This window comes from Pristiophorus japonicus, chromosome 11 (genome assembly GCF_044704955.1).
Source record: "Pristiophorus japonicus isolate sPriJap1 chromosome 11, sPriJap1.hap1, whole genome shotgun sequence".
Lineage (NCBI taxonomy): Eukaryota > Metazoa > Chordata > Chondrichthyes > Pristiophoridae > Pristiophorus > Pristiophorus japonicus.
The window spans coordinates 212,708,189-212,732,356 of record NC_091987.1 but is presented as its reverse complement, the minus strand read 5'-3'; the positions used below and the strand labels follow the sequence as shown (position 1 = coordinate 212,732,356).

At 46.0% G+C, this 24,168-nt stretch overlaps 1 protein-coding gene and 1 pseudogene across 6 annotated transcripts in view; one reads left to right on the top strand and one right to left on the bottom strand.

Moving 5' to 3' along the window:
• zbtb16a (zinc finger and BTB domain containing 16a) overlaps positions 1-24,168 on the top strand; it is a 283,192-nt gene that overhangs the window by 13,474 nt on the left and 245,550 nt on the right. For all 6 annotated transcript variants that reach the window (XM_070893149.1, XM_070893148.1, XM_070893147.1 and 3 more), the window contains exon 2: positions 3,038-4,351. In XM_070893149.1, the coding sequence (XP_070749250.1) occupies positions 3,135-4,351 (1,217 nt within the window). In that variant the 5' untranslated portion in view covers positions 3,038-3,134. The remainder of the gene's footprint in view (positions 1-3,037; positions 4,352-24,168) is intronic.
• Positions 13,928-14,202, bottom strand: LOC139276512 (U2 spliceosomal RNA; annotated as a pseudogene).

Genomic DNA, 24,168 nt, shown 5'->3' with positions numbered 1-24,168 from the left:
ATATAGATTGTAAATAGTTGGGGTCCCATCACTGATCCCTGCGGCACCCCACTAATTACTGATTGCCAACCCAAGAATGAACCATTTATCCCGACTCTCTGTTTTCTGTTCGTTAACCAATCCTCTATCCATGCTAATATATTACCCCCAACTCGGTGAACTTTTATCTTGTGCAGTAACCTTTTATGTAGCACCTTGTCAGATGCCTTCTGGAAGTCCAAATACACCACATCCACTGGTCCCCCCTTTATCCAGCAAATTTGTCAAACATGACTTCCCCTTCGTAAATCCATGCTGACTCTGCCTGACCGAAATTATGCTTTTCCAAATGTCCTGCTGCTGCTTCTTTAATAATGGCCTGCAACATTTTCCCAACCACAAATGTTAGGCTAACTGATCTATAGTTTCCTGTTTTTTGTCTGTCTCTCTTTAAATAGGGGCGTTACATTTTTTTCCTTAAGTATTTATCCAATTCTCTTTTTTGAAAGTTGCTATTAAATCTGCTTCCACTGTCCTTTCAGGCAGCGCGTTCCATAGCGCAACTGTTATGTCTGTAAAACGCTTATAAATGACTCCACGAGGCAATGTGTTGTACTCAAACTGTAGTGACCTTGGTCCTTTATTTGTAACTCCAGAGTAAGGCACAAGCACGGTGGGCAGCCTTTTATACTGGGCCCTGCACACCTATACAGGTCTCTCACCACAATGCCCTCTGATGGACAGCCTCTTCCACAGGGGCAGGAAACTCCAGTCTCCACCAGTTGCACCCTCTAGTGATGCCAGCATAGTGTATATATACCGTGTAAACCTTATTGATAGTACATCAGGTAACAAGTCTCCATCTTGGGCAGCTATACAGTGACTGCACACAGAGTATATCTATTTTCTGAATATATAACAGCAACAACTTTCTGCATTTTATATATTTAAAAAAAAAAGTAATCTCTTCTCCCTCCTGGCTTTATTTGCCAATTATCTTAAATCAATGTGTTCTGTTTACTGACCCTCCCGCCAATGGAAACAGTTTCTCCTTGTCGAGGAGAATTTTGAACACCTCTATAAAGTCTTCCCTTGACCACCTTTGCTCCAGGGAGAACAATCCCAACTTCTCTAGTCTCCACATAACTAAATTCCCTTATCGTCTTTCATGTGAAAGTTCATTGCATGGCAGTAGCATGCTTCTGCTATTGGATAGTCAGTGCCTGTACCACCTCAGCTGGCCAACTGCAGAGCAATGCGACTCTACTCTGCCCTGCAATGTGCCTCCACCCCAGTCTCGGAAGAGCTTCCATTTACCACCTCCGCCATCCTTCTAGCCTTTGAGTGAGATAGGTGATGGGTGTTTGAATTCTGGATGCCTCTGTGGTGTCGAGGCACCCAGACCAGCAACTGAGTTAAGCTTGTTCCGAATCGATTTTCCTGCGGGATTCTTGATCCCAATGTGTTGTAGAGTAGCTCCGGCCAGCTGATCTCTGGACCCCGGCCACAAAGTATTGGGTGTGAACCCTGGCAGTCTGACTCGGCCGGGTGACCTTCCTAGTTGGATAAAATGAGTTGTCATCTTGTAGGATGTGGGGAGGAAACAGAAGGCTGGATTAACAGAGCAGCATTTAACGTGCTGTTGCAATTTTTCTCTCTCTCTCTCTCTCTCTCTCTCTCTCTCTCTCTCTCTCTCTCTCTCTCTCTCTCTCTCTCAGATCGTAACTGAACTTGCTCCTACATGGAGCTGAATCGTAGTAATGCCTTTGGACAAACACTAAATTGCACTCTGTTCATACCATACTTCAGCAAATTACCACCATTCTGTGTCCCATGGAAATTACAAATAATTAATCTTGGCTATCAAAGTTTATCAGGGATGGCAATCATATTGGCTGGTAATTAATTTAGGGAGATGGAAAGTGTTTTATTCCCAGATGCCGTGCTATACAAGAGGATAGTAAATAACCTTCACGAAAAACATTTGTCACCATGGATTAAGTACTGTATCTGCAGCTATATTGATTTATGACTAAAGCACTTAATGTTATACAGTAGAGCACAAGATAAACAATAACCAGGGTTTAGGGTGAATTCTACAGGGAGAAATAAGAAAATTGTAGCACAGTTTTGGGAGTGGGGCCACGATGAGCAACAATTTATGTTTATAAATAAAAAAAATCCTTGCATCATTTCTCGGAAAGGCTGCATTATATACCCAGCTTTTCACTTGTTGATTAAAGAGATCGTAGGTAGGGCTGAGGCTATGCAGGGATTTGAAAACCAGGATGGGAATTTTAAATATGAGGCGTTGCTGGATTGGGAACCAATGTAGGTTAGCGAGCACAGTGGGTGAGCAGGACTTGGTACGGGTTAGGATAGGGACAATCGAGTTTTGGATGAACACCTTTAGCGTAAACATCCCCGACTTGCTGATGGGAAATGACCACTAAGGCAGTAAAGGAGGTATACATAATATAAGAAATAGGCCATATGGCCCCTCGAGCCTGCTCCACCATTTAATACAATCATGGCTGATCTGATCATGGACTCGGGTCCACTTTCCTGGCCGCTCCCCATAAACTCCTTATTCCCTTATCGGTTAAGAAACTGTCTATCTCTGTCTTAAATTTATTCAATATCCCAGCTTCCATAGCTCTGAGGCAGTGAATTCCACAGATTTACAACCCTCAGAAGAAATTTCTCCTCATTTCAGTTTTAAATGGGCAGCCCTTTATTCTAAGATTATGCCCTCTAGTTCTAATCGACCCTATGAAGATGGATGGCCAAAATCTTGGGCATAGTGGACGTTTTTAGATCAGGATGGTTTGGAGGAGGAACTCTAATGTAGGACCCAGATGCTTGAAGGCTCTGCTGCCAATGGTGTGGCATAGGTCACCTGTCGGCAGAGGGGGAAGGAGGAGGAGGAGGAGGAGGAGGAGAGAGAGAACCGGGAAGAGCGGGGCTGATGGAGAGCGGAACTTGCTGCTAACATTTTGTTCACTTGGAAAAACTAGTTTAAAAAATATTTGGCATCTTTTCCTTTTTGTTCCCGCAGGTAATTGAGCACCTCTACGCCGAGCTATATTGCCAACGGTGACCGACAGCCTAATGAGTTGCTCCAGTGCACGGCAGAACTGTGGATTTGATTAACGATGGGATTGATAAAGCTTCAGAACCCGAGCCATCCCGCGGCGCTCCTTCACAAAGCCAACCAGATGCGACTTTTGGGGACGCTGTGCGACGTGGTGATCCTGGTGGACAGCCAGGAGTTCCACGCTCACCGCACGGTCTTGGCCTGCACCAGCAAGATGTTCGAGATTTTGTTTCTGCGCAACAGTCAGCATTACACCTTGGACTTCCTGTCGCCAAAGACTTTCCAGCAGATTCTGGAGTATGCCTACACTGCCACGCTCCAAGCTAAGGTGGAAGACCTAGACGATCTGCTGTACGCCGCCGAGATACTGGAGATCGAGTACTTGGAGGAACAGTGTCTGAAGATACTGGAGACGATTCAGGCAACTGATGAGACCGATACAGAAATGACAGTCACTGAAGATGAGGATGGAGGGAAGGCCAGGTTTAGCAAGAATCTATTAGTTACTAAGCAACTTTCTGGTGAAGAGGGTAGTTACACGACTAATCCAGCTGTCCCAACAGGGACAATGGAAGAGCAAAGCCCCTCTGTGTCCACCTCGTTTGGACTTTCAGCGATGAGCCCTACCAAAGCGGCTGTTGACAGTCTCATGAGTATCGGACAGTCAATTATACAAGGGTCTTTGCAGCAAGCCTCCGTAGGCGAAGTCTTCTCCGCTGCTGGCCGGCATCCCATGATATCTGACGTGAAGCATGAGATGATGCAGATGGATGTGGCCTCCAGTCCCAAGGCGGGAGAATCTGGCTCTTCGGGGGGCGAGAAGGTGTCTGAGGCTGACCAGTACAAGGAAGCGCCGGGCACGCCAACACGCAGCAGTGTCATTACCAGTGCCCGCGAGCTTCACCACGGCCGCGAGGAGAACTCTGGAGACCAGCCTCCCGAGGCCGGGCTGGTGATGGGGATGGAGAGCCACCCAGGCGGGCAGTGCGAGAAGCACGTCGCCCTGTACCCTATCCAGTTCAGCCGGCGAAGCGACGGCCTGCTGGAGGTGCCCACCTCCCTCTCCTCCGCTCTCCACGTACCGCCGGCCCTCTCGGTTGCCATGGACTTCAGTGGTTATGGGGGGCTGCTGCCCCAGGGCTTCATCCAGAGGGAGCTCTTCAACAAACTGGGCGAGCTCGCCGCGGGCATGAAGACCGAGAGCCGGTCCTCCGCCGAGCGCTGCAACGTTTGCGGCATGGAGCTATCGGACAACGACGCCATCGAGCAGCACAGGTAAAGACATCGCATCACCACCTTCTGTGGAAAGTAAGAGTTGTTTATCCAGGGGGCCATGGCACCCAGTCCCTGTGCTGCAACTATTCCTGTTGTTGAATGTTGTTTGGGTGTTATGCAAAGGAAATTGATGAGGTTAGACGTGGGGAAGCTGAAAATATCCCTGAGACTGACTCCTAGAATGCTTCGAGTTTTTCTGTAAAGAGGAGGAATGTAATGTGTGCATTTGAGCATGTTCACCGGTTTTCAGAGCTGTTGCATACATTACAGGCCTCCTCTAACGATCCTACTTTTAAGATCTGTTTCTGCTAGCGGGGTTTCCTGAGATGAGTGAGTGTAACAAAGACTCCATCACTTTGTGTGTTCTGTCTGTTCGAAACTAGGGTGTCCCTCAACTCTCCTCGAGCAATGCCACGGGAGATCCTGTAGTGTAATATGAAATGCAAGTATTGGTTTAATATTTTGGAAGGGCTGTGTCAATAGAAAGCATGCACGTATGTTCAACGATGCTGTTGCCGTTGAATTCAGCAGAATGTTGCATCACTGTTTAAACTAACTGCCCCAATTCTTGGGATCCATGGATTTATTTTTTCTGGGGAAGGAATGGCTTGTCCTCGTCTGGTGCTATTCTGATAAAATCCAGGGCACCCAATGTTGCCACTAGGGTTTCAGTAAAGTGTGACAGTTTCATACTGTATCCACTTGAACTGTGAAAAGCCCCACACACTGCAGTCATAGATCGTGTCTCCCTTCCCCCCCCCCCCCCACAGACCTGGTTGGTATTTGGAAATGCCATTTCAACCTACACAGGTCGGTCACTATCACTGGGGTACAGTACTAGTGGGTACAGGTCTGTCACTGTATAACACTGGGGTACAGTACTGGTGGGCACAGGTCTGTCACTGTATAACACTGGTACAGTACTGGTGGGTACAGGTCTGTCACTGTATAACTGGGGTACAGTACTAGTGGGTACAGGTCTGTCACTGTATAACACTGGGGTATAGTACTGGTGGGTACAGGTCTGTCACTAACACTGGGGTACAGTACTAGTGGGCACAGGTCTGTCACTAACACTGGGGTACAGTACTGTCACTAACACTGGGGTACAGTACTGGTGGGTACAGGTCTGTCACTAACACTGGGGTACAGTACTGGTGGGCACAGGTCTGTCACTGTATAACACTGGGGTACAGTACTGGTGGGTACAGGTCTGTCACTGTATAACACTGGGGTACAGTACTGGTGGGTACAGGTCTGTCACTGTATAACACTGGGGTACAGTACTGGTGGGTACAGGTTTGTCATTAGGGATGGAAGAAAATGAAGTGATTAAGAGTTTATTTAGTAGTAAGTGGTAGAGATTTGAATATTTTTGGAATGAGCTGCTATTTAAAATATTAGTTGATGGTTTGAGGCGGCGAATACTGAGGGAGAGCTGTATTTTTGGGGAGAGGCATCCATCCTATTTGACTTCCTTCCTGCTCCAACCATATTTGTCCAATAACGAGAGGCTTTGTCTATAATATTTTTACGATGGATGCATTTCAGCAGCTTTCTATTGCTAAAACCCCTTGTTCTGAGCCAGCTCCAACCTCAGAATAGCGCCCCCTATTGCACCAGTGTGACATCTCCGTTTTGTCAGCCCTTTGCAGTAGGGGGCGCTCCTTTTAGGTGCGGGGCGGGCGGGAGTTTAACTCTCCGTCTACCCATGTCTAAACCTAATGGCTATTGGGTGCCTGAAATGAAAGAGCAAAGGAGAGTCTCATTTCTATAGCGTCTTTCACAACCACCGAACGTCTCGCAGCACTTTATAGCCAATGAAGTACTTATTGGCGTGTAGTCGCTGTTGTAATGTGGGAAACGCGGCAGCCAATGCGCATAACGAGCTCCCACAAACAGCAATGTGATGATGACCAGAAAATCTGTTTTAGCGATGTTGATTAAGGGATAAATATTGGCCCCAGGACACCGGGGATAACTCCCCTGCTCTTTTTTTGAAATAGTGCCATGGGATCTTTTACATCCACCGGAGAGCAGATGGGGCCTCGGTTTGCTGCCCCCTCCCTCTGTGCTGCCCCTCTGACGGTATCAGCCTAGATTTTGAGCTGGAGTCTCTGGAGTGGGTGAGAGTGCTGCCCACTGAGCCATGGCTGACACAAGTCTTCTCATTCGCAGCGTTAACATTGAGCACCACAGGCACAAGGGGCCGAACAGCCGCCTTCTGTGATTCGACTATGTTTCTGCCCAGAAGTCTGCCTTTGCGCTCTTGAGTCAGTGCAACAGAGCTTGGCGTTGGGTGTTTTCAGAGCCCTTCACCTGTCACCTGGCAGAGCTCGCAGGTAGCGATGTGGTGAGAGGCACGCAGCGTGGATACAGGACCGGCTTGAAACACCTCTTGGCAGTGCGTATCGCTGGAATGCACCACACCCGAGTAGGATGTGGGTTTTCATCCCTCCCCCAGCCTCTGTCGCTCAACTCGACCCATTTGTGGGGGTTGTGAGACCTTTCTGCGTGGGATCAGCGAGCAAGATATAGAAGAGAACAAGCAGCTACCTCACCTGGTGCAGCTAGCTGAAGCAAGATTAAAACCCAGAGGCTGGCAACAGTTTCTTCGTTCAGGGTGATGGCGTGGGCAGGCGTGGGGGAAATATGTTCCTTCCCCCCCCCCCCCCACCCCCTCACACCCACACAGGCGTCTTTCTTTACAAGCTAAGCTCGGCAAGCCTTTCTGGTGCTAATTCAGGTTTGGGGGCAGAAAGGTTGGGTTGGTGGGGAACTGGGATTCAAGCTAGTTTGTAGATACGAACAATGAACAGGTAAAGACCCTCTGGTCCATTGAGCCTGTCCCCCACAATTGCAATACCTTGTGTATCACAACATATAAACTCCACCCCACTTGAAACCATGTGATCTCCTGGGAGAGGCAAATAAATCGGGTTTTTAAAAAAAAACAGGCCAATTTGGGGGAAAAAACAATCTGGGCAATTTCTCTCTAGTTTTAAGCAGGGGGGGTTTACCTGTGACTGAAATGCAGATGCCCGATAGCTAAGCATCTTGTTTAAATGGTGTGCTTTTTATTCCTGACCAGGTGTCCTGAGTCTCGCTTTTTTATTCTCTTTTTTTATTACTGAGGGTGACAATGTAAGGCAGCTCAACTGACATTGGAAATATGTGCATCAATCCAGAATACGACAGGCTTGATGTCACAGTTGTGTTTGTTAATAACGGCTCTTTATAATTAATTTGAAACACTGTTTAATAGATTGATTTTGAAGTTGAATGAGCTCATTATTGATGAAATGAGCTGCTTCATATTTAGTATAGACTGAATTTTATATTGACTCTTCACTACTCCAGTCTCCTGCTGACCTCCTCCCCTGCTGAGCTGAAAAGTTCTGCCTTGATGCTGGGAGCCAAGTATTCTCGTGAAACGGTTTGAGCGACTTTTTCCATTTATTTCCAAATGCACAACCCCAATGTAAATTGTATTGAAAGTCACTTGTGTTGCTTATACGTGAGTGGGTAGCACCCTCGCCTCTGAGCCAGAAGGTTGTGGGTTCAAGTCCCACTCGAGACTTGAGCCCAAAAATCTAGGCCGACACTCCTAGTGCAGTACTGAGGGAGCGCCGCACTGTCGGAGGGGCAGTACTGAGGGAGCGCCGCACTGTCGGAGGGGCAGTACTGAGGGAGCGCCGCACTGTCGGAGGGGCAGTACTGAGGGAGCGCCGCACTGTCGGAGGGGCAGTACTGAGGGAGCGCCGCACTGTCGGAGGGGCAGTACTGAGGGAGCGCCGCACTGTCGGAGGGGCAGTACTGAGGGAGCGCCGCACTGTCGGAGGGGCAGTACTGAGGGAGTGCCGCACTGTCAGAGGGGCAGTACTGAGGGAGCGCCGCACTGTCGGAGGTGCCGTCTTTCGGATGAGACGTTAAACCGAGGCCTCGTCTTCCCTCTTGAGTGGATGTAGAAGATCCCATGGGCACTATTTCAAAGAAGAGCAGGGGAGTTCTCCGTGTCCTGGCCAGCATTTATCCCTTAACCGACATCACTAAAACAGATTATCTGCTCAGCACATTGCTGTTTGTGGGACCTTGCTGTGCGAAAATTGGCTGCCGCGTTTGACCTTCCAAAGTGATTACACTTCAAAACAACTTATTGGGGGAATGGGACAAATTGGATCGCTCTTTCACAGAGCCGGCATAGGAACAATGGGCCGGTCGGCCTGCAGTGCTGTATTTGTCCTGTTTTGTCAGTGGCTGTTGTAAAACTACAAATTATAATGCCCTTGACTGAAGATATTGCTGCCTTACGGGAACTATATAGTGCATGCAATCTCTGCTGCTGCTGATTTCCAGATTTTGAGCCAAGTTGCTCCAAGGAACCCCCTTATCCCACTCCCTCCCCTCTTCCCTGCCCTCCCCCAGCACCACCCCCATTCCCTTCCCTCGTGTTCACTGCAGAGCTTATTAGTGGCACCTGGTAATGTAACCTCATAATCGAAACCAGCATTTCCCCTCAGCGAGGCTAGTGACAGACAGCTCTGTCAGTCCGAACATGCCACACTAGGAAGTCCCATTAACTTTATTGCTGGAGGATCCTGGGCTGCTCAGGAAATGAGTGCTGCAGTTAGGCGCAAGATCCTGACCTGCTCGTGTAACCCCTGCTCGCTGCGAAGACCTCTGTCAACACACTGGGGATTTCTGTTACTCTGGTTCTTGTCTTGAGTCCCGAGGTTAACAAAAAGCCTACAGATTGACATTCCTTTGGAAAGAAATAAGCTTGTGGCCTCTGATTTATTCCTCTTCTGAGGTCTGTGAGGTGTTTATTTTTGTTTAGCGTGATGTACAATTTAAGTCTATACTAATACATCTAATTGGATTTTTAAATAACTAAGATTGAAATGTAGTGCAGAGTGTGCGTATTGCAGGTTTCCCACTGTGTGGTTTCGCAGTCTTTCTCCTCTTCTCCTCCCCACCCCCTCTCCAAAAGGTTAGTGACGTGCAGGGGTACAGAGCCACATGAGGCAATGGTTGTCGCCAATCCCCGTGTGCCCGTTATTTGCGAGTGTTAGTGATGTAGCCCACCTTGCCCTCAGCGCAAATCTGCATACGCTCTTCACCAGCGGGTGTCTTAGTAATTCATCAGAAGGATGATCTCGCGCCCGCTCTCTCTCTGCCGCTCGCTCTCTCTCTGGTTCGTTATCTTCATAGGAACTGTGGTTTGGTCTTGGCACCTTCTCAGAATGCAGTGGTCAATACCCCCCCCCCCCAATGGTTTCATCCACTGTGCCGTTGGAATGGTTCTATCTGGCCATTTTGTACACTTTTTTAAAAACTTGAGCTGATCTCCTGTACTTAGCAAGACTTTACCATAGCAGACAGATCACATTGTTACATTTCGATAAAAATAAATTATTGGAAAAATTAAATTAAAGTACTGGAATTGGACTGAGAATGTGGAACTTGCTGCCACGTGGATTATTTGAGGCAATTAGCAAAGTATACATTTAAGGTGAAGCTAAATAAATACATGAGGGCGAAAGGAATAGAAGGATATGTAAGTTGAAAAGTCGTGTGGAGCATAAACACTGGTACAGACCAGTTGGACCGAGTGGCCTGTTTCTGTACAGCACATTTTATGAAATGCATTCTTAAGGCCGAAAGGAAAAATGATGGGCTAACGCTTTGGGAAGAGACCCTTCATCGGAGACTAACCTCCCACACTCCTCATTTCACCATAACCGTGGAACCGCATTAACTGGCCATTCGTCACAGTGCTGTCTTTTGGGATCTTGCTGTGCACAGCATGGCTACCTCCTTGGCCTGCGTGACAACAGCAACTGTACTCCCAAGCGTCGGTCGTTGTATGTGAAACCCTTTGGGAAGTTGACAGATGTGATGAGCAGCTCGAGTCTTTTTTTTAAATATTATTGCAGCCCCTGTCTCTCCAGCGACTGGTGACCTGCTGAGTATAGTGAGCATTTTCTGTGATTAATTCCTTAAACCATTAGGTAGTTTGCAATGACAGAAATATTCAACACCTTACTGCCAGCATAATCTGATTGTCAATTAGCTGAAAGCATTGGAGTATCGTTGAGCAGCACAGTACTTGATGGAAAAAATACAGGACTATGGGGAAAGGGCCGGGGAGTGGGACCAATTGGATCACTTTCAAAGAGCCGGCACAGGTATGATGGGCCGAATGGCGGCCTCCTGTGCTGTATAATCAACTAACTGCTGCTCCCACTTCAGCCAAGCGGTGCTGCTGAATTATTTTCAAGACTTGTGTCTGATCTTCCGAGTTGGTGATGAGGGCCCCGAATTCCAATGGGGACGATTTTGGGGAGAGGATGAATTTTGGCCCCAGACTTGGGTCTGGATGGGTTTTTGAAATTGCGGAGGTAGGGTGATTATAAGTTCAACTGTCCAGTGGAAAACTGACCTAATCGGATCAGCCACCCATTGTACACAATGCCCGATAAAGTCAATGTTCAGTAAGATCGGGCAGCTGGAGTTATTGCATCCGTTTCTCACCGGACATGTTACGTTATAATGACCCACTTTGAGCTTTCGTATCAGTTTAGTTTATTTTGGGGGGGGAAAAAACCTAAATGCTCTTTCCTTCATTGCGCTGTAAAGCACTTTGAGAAGTCCGATGGTCGTGGAAGGCGTGAAATAAATGCAACTTTGAATCACAAATGTGATTCTCTCAACATTTCTTGAGGGGTTTTCCGTGTGTGTGGATTATAATCCCTGTGTGATTTATAGTAAGATAGTGACACCCTCAAACTTGTTTATTTGAAAATTTTAACTGAAATACTTAATTGTTCAGTGTTTTGAACAAGAGTACTTTGAAAGAGAATCTTGATGTATAAGTAAGATTTAGTGGTGATTTAATTGCTGTACTGCAAAATAAACTTTATTTAAAACAAAACACAATCCTCAGAATTGGTCCAAATGCTGAAATAAAATAGCTGCAATTTTAAAACGGGGAAAATGCAATTTGTTTCTGAATGGGTGGACATTTAGGTAAACTTGATTTAATTAATTATTTTGACTGAGCAGGAGGAATGATATCTTCAGAGGATAAAATATTTAACCTGAAAATAAATGAGAAAGTTTGGACATTTTTACTGTCTGATTTTTTTTTTCTTTTGAGTTTGGCAATTTTTATAGAATGGTGAAATTGATCAACTGCTTCATGTAACTTGCAAAAAGAGAAAATCATTTTCAGATACTACTCATAATCTAACTGAAGTTTCTGTTAAAGTTTAGCCAGCTATGTAGAATCTTGCATGTGGAATTGTTTTGAGTGGCAAATTAGTAAACTTAGCCAGGCAGTCTGCACAGACCATGCCATCTCCTTTTACAAATGTTTAAAATATTTCTTTGGACTTAATTTTAGTGGAAGGCAGATTGAAGGTAGATCATGTTTAACTCTGTGTAATTGCTTCCAGATATAACACAGGGTTATGTGTGTTAGAATGAAGGGTCTGGTAAGTGCTAGTTTCCTGTGTAAATTTGGTTATTCTATTCATTCTGGGCAGTCCTGGACTGTGTCATTCTTTTCAAAACTGTTTTCCAGGTTAGTGCTGGAACACAAATTCATTCGGACTGAGCTAATCATATAATAACGTGGCCAGAGTTCCTGGGATAACTGTGCTGGGCCTGTAAGGAATAACTGAAGAGCTCACGAGAAATATCTTAACTTTTTTTTTAATCCTAACTTTTGGTTGCCTTCAACTAAGAAGTTGCTGTTGTAATTTCTTTAGCCACTTGAGAATCAAACTTTTTTTTTAAGCTTTCCTGTTTTGCCGCCACCTCTCCTTGCTGTGGCATCTTGCAGTACATTATCTTCTGCAATCTTATCAGACCAGAAATTATAGCAGGACTAACTTTGAGCGGTGTCTTTTTCATGGTTACCGACTACATGTATTTTGAAAAGTCAAGGATGTTGTCTTTTATTCTCTTTTTTTGCAGTGTGTATTCAATGCTCTCACCCACAAGGCACCACTTTGTGTTGGAGAGGGTGACAGGTAACCTTTCCTCCTCTTTCAAATCCCTGCCTTTCTCTCTAACTTGCTGCAACCCTCCATGATATCTGTGCTCCTCCAATTCTGGCCTCTCACGCATCCATCATTGGTGGCCGTACCTTCAATTGCCTGGGCCCTAAGCTCAAGAATTCCCTTCCTAAGCTACTTTGCCACTCTCGCTCTCTCGCTCTCCTTTTTTTTAAAAAAAAAAACACCTTAAAACCTACCTCTTCGCCCAAGCTTTTGGTCACCTGTCCTAATGTCTCCTTGTGTGGCTCAGTGTAAAATTTTGTTTTGATAACGCTCCTGTGGAAGCGCCTTGGGGGACATTTTACTACGTTAAACGGCGCTATATAAATTCAAGGTGTGGGAGTGGAACCCGCTTAGCTCCTGTTTGGTTGCGTTTTCTCTCGTCGCAGAGTGAGCGCTTTCTCTTATCTGTCAGTTATCGTCAGGATATAAAGATGCTTCTTTATTCAATATTTACTTGTAACATTAATGTGTAATAATCTACTAACTGATGCATGTTTTATGTTGAGCGAAGGGTTGAAGAGGATACTCGAAGGCATTAATTCGACCTGCGAGCCTATCCATTATAGGCGTCTGGAATGTTGAAAAGTCCGAGGTAGCAAGTGGGATTTGTAGCTTAAAGCGAAGTTTAACTGAACATTGTAAAGATGTTGGGAGGCATTAAGCGTAGTGCTGGAAACCAATGAGTTAAAACTACACCCTACTGCACGCCTATCTTTTCAAAGATTTTAGCAATGTTTCCTATTATCCTAAGCCCTGTAGAGTGCTTTGCTCCACTTACAACACCCTGCCTGAATGGCTGTGAAATCATTGCCACTTGCAGCGTTTGTATGTCGGAGTGCTGCTTTTATAGCTTTTTCTGGCTGAATTTTAGTTTTCCTGGCATGCACCCAATATTTACATTCCTCCCTTACATGAGGGGATAGAAAGTGTGCGTGTGTGTGTGTGTGCACCGATTCTCAGATCTGAAAGCCAGCAATTATCAGCAGCTTGTAATCCTAGTAAGAGCTCCCGACTAGCCAGGCAGAGTAGTGGTGCAGGCTGCCTGTTTAGTTTTTGAAGAGCTGCTGGGCTGTTGTCTGCGAGTGCAGGTCGGGGCCTTCCCTAATGCAAGTTATCGAGCTCGTGGGCCCCCCCCATCCCCCCTCCGGCAGGTAGGTGCCTGATCCCAGTTGGATTGTCAGAGAGAGCAGCTCTCGTGCACTGGGAGGGGGGGGGGGGGGGGAAGGGGGAGAGAGTGTGACTGGGTGGGAGCAGGGGCGGATTAACCCCGAGGCGGGTGCCCAGGCCCACCAAATAAATGTGGGAGAAAAAAATATCAGGCCTCCCAAAAAGGCTGAAGAGAATCGTCAATAAGGGAGGATAAACAAGACTGAGGAAAATAGATTCACTTGTGTTTTTTTTTTAATTCGTTGCCAATCTTTCCAATTCTTTGTCAAATCACAAACGCCAGAGGTCACCTTGCACACATCAAGGATCACTCTGCGCCAATGCTCTTAGCCAAAAGGCCTAGAGCCACTGCACCGTTCCTGGAAGTACTGCAATACCAGGTTCGTGCCATGGAGGTGGATGGGTCAGGCCCCCCACATACCTCCGTGGAGGTGGATCGGTCAAGCCACCCCACCCACCAGCTATTTCCAAAAAGCATAGGAGAATCACCTTCCTGATCCAGGGAGAACCACGTTGGGGGTCATGGTTACTCCCCTGTCAGGTCAGTTACGCATGATCTTAGCCAACTGATGAGAACAGATACTACACTTGATCTTAGCCAAAAGGCCGAGATAGATTCACTTGTTTATACCGATATACACCAATGCACCTATATACAGGAGTACTGATATACACTAATGCACTATATACAGAACAGAATATGCACTAGCCTGTTTTATTTCACATGTTATTGAGAGAAATGTGCATATATGTATAGGAATCTAGTATTGCAATGTTACCAGAACCAGAATACCTTGATACCGAATATATGCTTTCATTGTTGAATATACAGGCCTGTTTTCAGAATCTTATACATAATGTAATGAACATGAACAAACATAACTATCGGGCCATAAAACGAAGAGTCGTCGACCTGAAATGTTAACTCTGTCTCTCTCTCCACAGTTGCTGCCTGACCTGCTGCGATTTCCAGCATGTTCTGTTTTTATTTCAGATTCCGGCACCCACAGTGTTTTGCCTCTGTATAACTATCTGCCCATTCAGATGAGTTTGCCCCAGACCCTTTAATCAGGGCCTGGGTGGGAGTTGCCTAGGATTTATGTTGTCTCCGAGTGCCCTTTGTTTTTTTTAAATAAGAAACTGGCCAAGGCCCATTGGGGAGTGGAAAGAATTTGCATTAATAAAGTGCCTTGCCATATCTCGGGTCTCCTGGTGTAGCACAGCAGCAAGCTTGCAATAGGTAGGAAACATAGAAACATAGAAAATAGGTGCAGGAGTAGGCCATTCGGCCCTTCTAGCCTGCACTGCCATTCAATGAGTTCATGGCTGAACATTCAACCCCATTCCTGCTTTCTCGCCATACCCCTTGATCCCCCTAGTAGTAAGGACCTCATCTAACTCCTTTTTGAATATATTTAGTGAATTGGCCTCAACAACTTTCTGTGGTAGAGAATTCCACAGGTTCACCACTCTCTGGGTGAAGAAGTTCCTCCACATCTCGGTCCTAAATGGCTTACCCCTTATCCTTAGACTGTGACCTCTGGTTCTGGACTTCCCCAACATTGGGAACATTCTTCCTGCATCGAACCTGTCTAACCCCGTCAGAATTTTAAATGTTTCTATGAGGTCCCCTCTCATTCTTCTGAACTCCAGTGAATACAAGCCCAGTTGATCCAGTCTTTCTTGATAGGTCAGTCCCGCCATCCCGGGAATCAGTCTGGTGAACCTTCGCTGCACTCCCTCAATAGCAAGAATGTCCTTCCTCAGGTTAGGAGAGCAAAACTGTACGCAATACTCCAGGTGTGGCCTCACCAAGTCCCTGTACAACTGTAGCAACACCTCCCTATGAAGGCCAACATGCCATTTGCTTTCTTAACCGCCTGCTGTACCTGCATGCCAACCTTCAATGACTGATGTACCATGACACCCAGGTCTCTTTGCACCTCCCCTTTTCCTAATCTGTCACCATTCAGATAATAGTCTGTCTCTCTGTTTTTACCACCAAAGTGGATAACCTCACATTTATCCACATTATACTTCATCTGCCATGCATTTGCCCACTCACCTAACCTATCCAAGTCGCTCTGCAGCCTCACAGCATCCTCCTCGCAGCTCACACTGCCACCCAACTTAGTGTCATCTGCAAATTTGGAGATACTACATTTAATCCCCTCATCTAAATCATTAATGTACAGTGCAAACAGCTGGGGCCCCAGCACAGAACCTTGCGGTACCCCACTAGTCACTGCCTGCCATTCTGAAAAGTCCCCATTTACTCCTACTCTTTGCTTCCTGTCTGACAACCAGTTCTCAATCCATGTCAGCAATCCCATGTGCTTTAACTTTGCACATTAATCTCTTGTGTGGGACCTTGTCGAAAGCCTTCTGAAAGTCCAAATATACCACATCAACTGGTTCTCCCTTGTCCACTCTACTGGAAACATCCTCAAAAAATTCCAGAAGATTTGTCAAGCATGATTTCCCTTTCACAAATCCATGCTGACTTGGACCTATCATGTCACCTCTTTCCAAATGCACTGCTATGACATCCTTAATAATTGATTCCATCATTTTACCCACTACCGATGTCAGGCTGACCGGTCTATAATTCCCTGTTTTCTCTCTCTCTCCTTTTTTTAAAAAGTGGGGTTACATTGGCTACCCTCCACTCTATAGGAACTGATCCAGAGTCAATGGAATGTTGGAAAATGACTGTCAATGCATCCACTATTTCCAAGGCCACCTCCTTAAGTACTTGCATTTATATAGTGCCTTTCACAACCTCCAGATGTCCCAAAGTGCTTTACAGCGAATGAAGTCTTTTTTGAAGTGTGGTCACTGTTGTAATGTGGGAAATGCGGCAGCTAATTTGCGCACAGCAAGCTCCCACAAACAGCAATGTGGTGATGACCAGATAATCTGTTTTAGTGATGTTGGTTGAGGAATAAATATTGGCCCAGGACATCGGGGAGGACTCTCTTGTTCTTCTTCGAAATAGTACCATGGGATTTTTTTACATCCACCTGAGAGCAGCCGGGGCCTCGGTTTAACGTCTCGTCCGAAAGACAAGGAGGCCAATCGATGTGTATTGATTAGGTGACACCAAGCTTTGAATTTAAACCAATTTTCTATTGAGTTTAGAAGATGGAGATGTCAGTTGATCGAGGTGTTTAAAGGATTCTATAGGGTATATACAGAAAAACCATTTCTCCATGCAGGGAAACTCACAACAAGGGGACATAATAAAATTAAGAGTCCAGCTATTTAGGAGGGAAATCAATTGGAGCTTTCAAGACACAGCGACAGATTTTTGTTGGGTTAAGGGTATGGAGCTGAGGTGGGTAAATGGGGTTGATTAGATACGATATATGGCACAGAAACAGGCCATTCGGCCCAACCAGTCCATACCGGCGTTTTTGCTCCACTCGAGCCTCCTCCTGTCTTTCCTCATCTAAATCTATCAGCATAACCCTCTATTCCCTTCTCCCTCATATGTTTATCCAGCCTCCCCTTAAATACTATTTGCTTCAACCACTCCATGGTAGTGAGTTCCACATTCTCTCCGCTCTCTGGGTAAAGAAGTTTCTCCTGAATTCCCTATTGGATTTCTTGGTGACTATCTTATATTGATGGCCTCTGGTTATGCTCTTCCCCACAAGTGGAAACATTCTCTCTGTATCCACTCCATCAAAACCTTTCATCATTTCAAAGACCTCTTAAGTCATCCCTCGGTCTTTTTTCAAGGGAATAGAGACCCAGCCTGTTATCCTTCTCTGATATGTATACCCTCGTATTTCTGCTATCATCCTTGTAAATCTTCTCTGCACCCTCTGAGGTACCGATCAGCCATGATCTAATTGGTGAAGAAAGCAGGAGGGACTGAATGTCCTCCTCCTGTTCCTGTAGGTTGAAAGAGGAACGGACTACTGAGCGATGTAAAGCGTTAAACTTTAAGGTTCTGGGGACGAAGGAGTTGAGCAGGAAACGGTGTGACGAGTCTTGCTTTCAACACTGTTGAGGGTGAGCTGAGAATGACGAACAACTGGACATTACTTGAAGCTGAAGAGGAACAACAAAGGAGATTTCAGAGGAGCGATCATCATGGCAAAATATTGGAGCAGAATTGGCATTGGCTTGCGATCTGGGGCACGACTTGCTCTGATTTACCTGGAAAGGAGGAAGCTGGACACAATAGTAAATCTATTTATTTGAGAATGATGCATTCTCCCAAATATGAGAGGTGGTGATGAAAATGAGAGGAAGTGAATGTGCAACAGCTTTTCTCCCTTGCTGTACGAGCTTTTTTTCATCTTTTCACAGTGATCTTAACCCCACGTTTTGTGAATGGAAACATTCCTGCTCACTGTTTATTTTGGCTCAGTCAGTGCTGTTTGCTGCTCGCATAGCACGTCGAGTGTTCCGCCGCCCTGTTGAGAAGGACCAGCTTGTTCTCGACGACTAGAAGTGATTCAGTTTTCAGTTCAGCAGCTCCGTCATCCACTGCTTGGGTATCGATTTGGTGGGATTGTAACCTCTGCTGATGGTTCTTCCTTTCTCCAAAGTAACATGTTTGTAGGATTGCAGAATATTCACAATGGTTCCGGGGATGAGGGACTTCAGTTACGTGGATAGACTGGAGAAGCTGGGGTTGTTCTCCTTGGAGCAGAGAAGGTTGAGAGTGATCGAGGTGTTCAAAATCATGAGGGGTTTGGACAGAGTAGATAGAGAAACTATTCCCATTGGTGGAAGGGTCGAGAACTAGAGGACACAGATTGAAAGTGATTGGCAGAAGAACCAAAGGCGACACGAGGAAAAACTTTTTTTCCGCAGCGAGTGGTTAGGATCTGGAATGCACAGCCTGAGAAGGTGGTGGAGGCAGACACAATCGTGGCTTTCAAAAGGGAGTTGGATATGTATCTGAAGGAAAAAATGTGCAGGACTATGGGGAAAGGGATTGGCTGAAGTGCTCATTCAGAGAGCCGGCACGGGCTCAATTGGCCTTCCGTGCTGTAACCATTCTATATGATTCTATGAGGTTAATTCATCCCAACCTCCAATGTGCTGAACAACCACCGCCCGAGGTAACACAAGTCAACTAAAATGTAAGTGGTGCAAGGCCACCAAAAACAGGCTCTTGCAATGTCTCAATTGGTAAATGCATCTCCCTTACCACAGTGTGGTCCTGAGTTCGATTCACTCCCAAGGTCAACTCCTGGTCGATGCGAGATATCTGCTCTCGGGTCAGCAGGGTGGTATTCCCTTTAGTTGGTGGGGGGGGGGCAAAGTGTAAGAATCGCTGGTTGGGAATCTCTGCACGAATGTCTCACTGTCGGCTGGGAATGGATACGGCTCGACCATGTTGCACCGCACGATGAGGGAGCCTGCCAGTATGCCACCGGTTAGGCTCGCGCGCGAGGAAGCCCGTTTGAAAGCATTTCCACGACCACCGGACGTCCCAAGTGCTTTACAGCCAATGAAGAACTTTTGAAGTGCAGTCACTGTTGGAATGTAATCTGTCTTTGATGTTGATTGAGGGATAAATATAGGCCAGGACACTGGGGAAAAACTCCTCTGAGTGAAGTATAGGGGTTGCCAACTCTCCAGAAATTGCTCTGGAGTCTCCAGGGATGAAAGATTAATCTCGGACACTGCAGCTAGCAACTCCTGGGAGAAAAATCATGAGGTCACTTTGAGCACTTTATCATTTATTAGTTAAAATATTGGCGATAAGAATTGGTGATGGGGGGTGTGGGGGGGGGGGGGGTTGGGGAGAAAGAAGACGAAAGGCTACTTGATTGGATTGGGCAGCAGGTGGTCATGGTGAAACCTCCAGGAATATGTTCAACCAGAGTTGGCAACTGCAGTGAGGTTCTGGAGGCTGGCCAGCACCTTGTGGAGCTGTACTCCAACAGCAGTCTGCTTTCAGGAAAAAAGGGAAGACAATGATTGGGAGAGAAACCAATGGGAAGATGTTTGACAAGTAAGCCTCGTACCAGTTAACTTTTGAGGTGTGTAGAATCCTAGAACAGCACAGCACAGAAGGAGGCCATTCGGCCCATCGAGTCCGCACTGGCTCTTTCAAAGAGCAATCCAGTTAGTCCCACTCCCCCCCCCGCTCTTTCCCCACACAGCCCTGCAATTTTTTTCTCGAAGTATTTATCCAATTTCCTTTGGAAGGCTACTGTTGAATCTGTACCCACCATCCTATCAGATCCTAACCAACTACTTAATGCCCGAGAACTTCAATGGCTCTGCTGGCGATGTAACTGTCTCCTGGATAAATTATTTTTGCATTCCAATGGCTCTGCTTGTTTGTGGTCTGACTCCATGACCAGTTGGAGTGTTGGGGTTGCCAACTCTGGTTGGGCGTGTTCCTGAAGGTTTTGTCACATGACACCCCCCCCCCCCCACTGCACTCGATCATTGGCCGCCTGACCTTTCAATCCTCATGTCGGCCCTGCCTTCCCCCACAAATTGGAAAGCGAACCACCTCGTTGGCCATGATTTTAACTCTTGGTGGACTCTCTGTGGGCCTGGGTTAAAATTACAGTCGGGGTCTCGCTGATGTCATCGGATCTCGACATGCCCGTGTGAAGAAGGACCCTGTTGGCTCCGGGCGCCTGTCTTTGCTGCCCGCTCAGGAGAGCAGGTTAAAATCGAAGATGTTGCGATCATGGCGGCTTTCGGACAGGTGAGAGCCAGGGGGATTTGAACTGCCCGCCTGCCAGGTCTCTGCTGAGAGTGGGATTAAAATCTCCCTTTGTTACCCCATGGCCTGGTTCCTTACGGTCAATAATACAGCTTTCTTCCCCCCCCCCCCCCCCCCCCCATTTCCAATATTTTTATAACTAATAAGTGTTCTCTCACAATGGCGGGAGAAACACTATTTTTTGAAATGCCCCGATGATTTTTCTGCCAGGTGTTGGCTCGTGGCAGTGACCTGCAGGTTAATCTTTAATTCCTGGAGATTCCAGGGCAATCCTGGAGGGTTGGCAACCCCTACTGAGCATGCTGAAGAGATTGCAACAGAAATCTCTTTTAGAAACCTAGAAAATAGGTGCAGGAGAAGGCCATTCGGCCCTTCGAGCCTGCACCACCATTCAATCTGATCATGGCTGATCATGCAACTTCAGTACCCCATTTCTACTTTCTCTCCATATCCCTTGATCCCTTTAGCTGTAAGGGCCACATCTAACTCCCTTTTGAATATAGCTAATGAACTGGCCTCAACAACTTTCTGTGGTAGAGAATTCCACAGGTTCACAATTCTGAGTGAAGAAGTTTCTCCTCATCTTGGTCCTAAATGGCTTACCCTTTACCCGTAGATTGTGACCCCTGGTTCTGGACTTCCCCAACATTGGGAACATTCTTCCTGCATCTAACTTGTCCAATCCTGTCAGAATTGTTTTTGTTTCTATGAGATCACCTCTCATTCGTCTATTGCACACACTGTACCATTTGTATGTGAGAGCCACTTTGTCTGTGTGTGTTTGAGCAGCATAGACGTATTATCAGTCCAACTGATAACCTTGTGGTCTGCTGTACAATATATGGAGCGCCGATGCTCTGATAAAGGCAGATGCTCCATTGTTGAGAGATGAACTGTAAATATAATGGCTCCTTCTGCCGGAGACCTCGAACTTTCAAAGTTGGGCATTGAAGAATGAGCATTGTTTTATACTACAGCCGTGTGTGGTGACTGAGCCAGCAGATTGATTCCAATGTTCTCTTAATTAACGGGAAAACTTTTGTGATCCACTTATATTCATCCTCCCCTATACTTTGCTTAAAGAAAGAATTGCATTTCTATAGCGCCTTTCATAAGCTCCAGACAACTCTGCACTTTGCAGCCAATGAAGTAATTTTGGAGTGTAGTCACTATTGTAATGTGGGAAACGCAGTAGTCAATTTGTGCACAGCAAGCTCCCACAAACAGCAAGGTGATAATGACCAGACAATTTTTTTTTAAAGTGATGTTGATTGAGGGATAAATATTGGCTAGGACACTGGGGAGAACTCCCCTGCTCTTCTTCAAAATAGTGCCATGGGATCTTTTACATCCATCTGAGAGAGCCTCTGAATCAGAGGTTGTGGGTTCAAGTCCCACTCCAGGGACTTGAGCATATAAATCTAGGCTGACAATCTTGTGCGGTGCAGAGGGAGTGCTGCACTGTCGGAGGTGTCGTCTTTCGGATGAGATGTTAAACCGAAAGGTAGCCGTAAAAGATCCCGTGGCACTATTGTGAAGAAGGGCAGGGGAGTTATCCCTGGTGTCCTGACCAATATTTATCCCTCAATCAACATCACGAAAAACAGTTTATCTGGTCATTATTACATTGCTGTTTGTGGGAGCTTGCTGTGCACAAATTCGCTGTTGCGTTTCCCACATTACAACAGTGACTACACTCTAAAAATAATTAATTGGCTGTAAAGCGCTTTGAGATGTCCGGTGGTCGTGAAAGGCGCTATATAAATGCAAGTCTTTCTATTTGCACACAGGTGCCACCCTGTGACTGAAGTGCTGGTGATTTTTTATTAAGGAGATTTGACATTGAAATGCTGAAGTTTTGAAATCGTGCTAGCGCAGATAGACGTTCGATAGCTAGCTGCTTAAGTGAGTAAAACCAGCTGACTGTAAAACATCGGCTGGTGGTGCATGCAGGTCAGGAGCAGGAACCTAGACTGGATTCCCTCCGCACCATGAAGTCTTGGCTTCAACCCTCCGGCGTAGCTCTGGCTGAGGTCAGTTCACTCTGGGACTTTCCTGGGCAGCAACGGCCGCAGAGGACCATTATTGAACCAAACGCAAAATAGCGCGGGTGCTGGTAATCTGAAACGGGTAGCGTAGGAAACACTGACTAGATCGGGCAGCACCTGTGGAGAGAACAGATGGCGTGTTTTGGGTATAGGCCCTTCCTCAGCAATGACTCTGCTTTTTAAATGTAGATCAAGGGCGACAAAGGCTGTGCCACTTGTTTTCTTTTAAAGAAGTGTTTTGTGCATTGGGACTGGATGGAGCTTAGATTTAAGATTTGTGTTTCACAGCTGAATGAGAGAAAATGGACCTTGAGGGTAGAAAGAGGAAATGGCATTAGGAGCTGGTTTGTGAAGGCTGATAAAATGAGGATAAGTCTACCCAGAGGGGTCTTGTGGGATTCTAATAAGGAGAAAATGCAGTCCATATGAGCAGGGGAGATAATTCCAAGGGGACTAACACCTAATCTAACTCCGGGAGGTTGGTTGAATTATTTGCACTGTGGTTTATGAATGAACATGAACAGGCAATAGAATTGACAACATTGATGTCCGATTATGGGTTATATAGTTTGGCTTCGAGCCTCTGGATGTAACCAATCCAAGATCAACCAATCTTTGGGCTAAAAAAAACGCATCAATGACCCGTGGGCTACAGAAATGATGCCCAATATGCACAAGTGGCCTCCGTTGAATGTTATCGTAGAACGTTACGACACACAAGGCAGCCATTCAGCCGGTTATCGCCAATTAATTCTACAACAACATAGTAAAACGTCCCATGGTGTTTCACAGGAGCGCCATCGGACAAAAATCTGCTACTGAGCCACATGAGATAGTAGAGACAGCTGACCAAAAGCTGGGTCAAAGAGGTAGGTTTTAAGGAGGGATTTAAAGGAGGAGAGAGAGAGGCAGAGAGGTTTAGTGTGGGAATTTCTGAGCTTGGGGTCCAGGGAGCTGAAGGTACAGAGATGATCAATATTTAAAAACGCGATTCTAATGTCTATTCTGGAGCTGTGGATTAGAACCTGATTATTGATGTCTATAACGGATTTGCCCGGGAAATAATTCCGTTGAATGGTTTATGGGGTTTAGAGACTATAAACATAAGCAGTGTCTGCTCGAGAAGAATTCTACACCGTGATTTGAGAGTAAACCCATTTCTTTCCACAAAAAAAAAATTTTCAAATAAAAATTCAAGTGCCGCAAGAGAATTTCAAATCTTCAGAAGGGCAAAGGAATTGTTTGAAGAATTCCAAGATTTTCTCATTCTGCTCCTTTGAATCGCTTTTCGACACTTGCAGAAAGTGCTTTGTTGATGTTGCAACATGCTATCAGCATATTTGTGAAGTGCTGACACACACAAGTTGGATGTTACAACTCTGGCATCGCTTTTTAAAAAAAAAAAAATCTGTTCCGTGCAGTGCTGCACATTTCTTGTCCCTTTGTCATATGGCTGTTGCTGTATTGTGGTTATACCAGATTGTTATATTCTGAGTAAATACACAACCATATGTTATGTCCTTAATAAAGTAATGTGATTGAGTACTGTAGACGTGAGTAAGTGTGACCTTAGTCTCTTTATTCTAACTCGAGTGTTGGTACAGCATGGGAGGCCTGCTTATATACAGTGCTCCCAAGGGATGTTGGGACTCCAACAGATACGCCCTCTGGTGGCGGTCGAATGCTGGTTACATAGGGTTGCATACATAACACCATAAAGATCCCTGGCTTCATATTGGGTAACTCAGCACAAACTATATCAGCTAGGAGGGGATGGCTGATATGCTTTCTTTATGATTTTGAGCTCATCCAAAACTCTGCCCATGT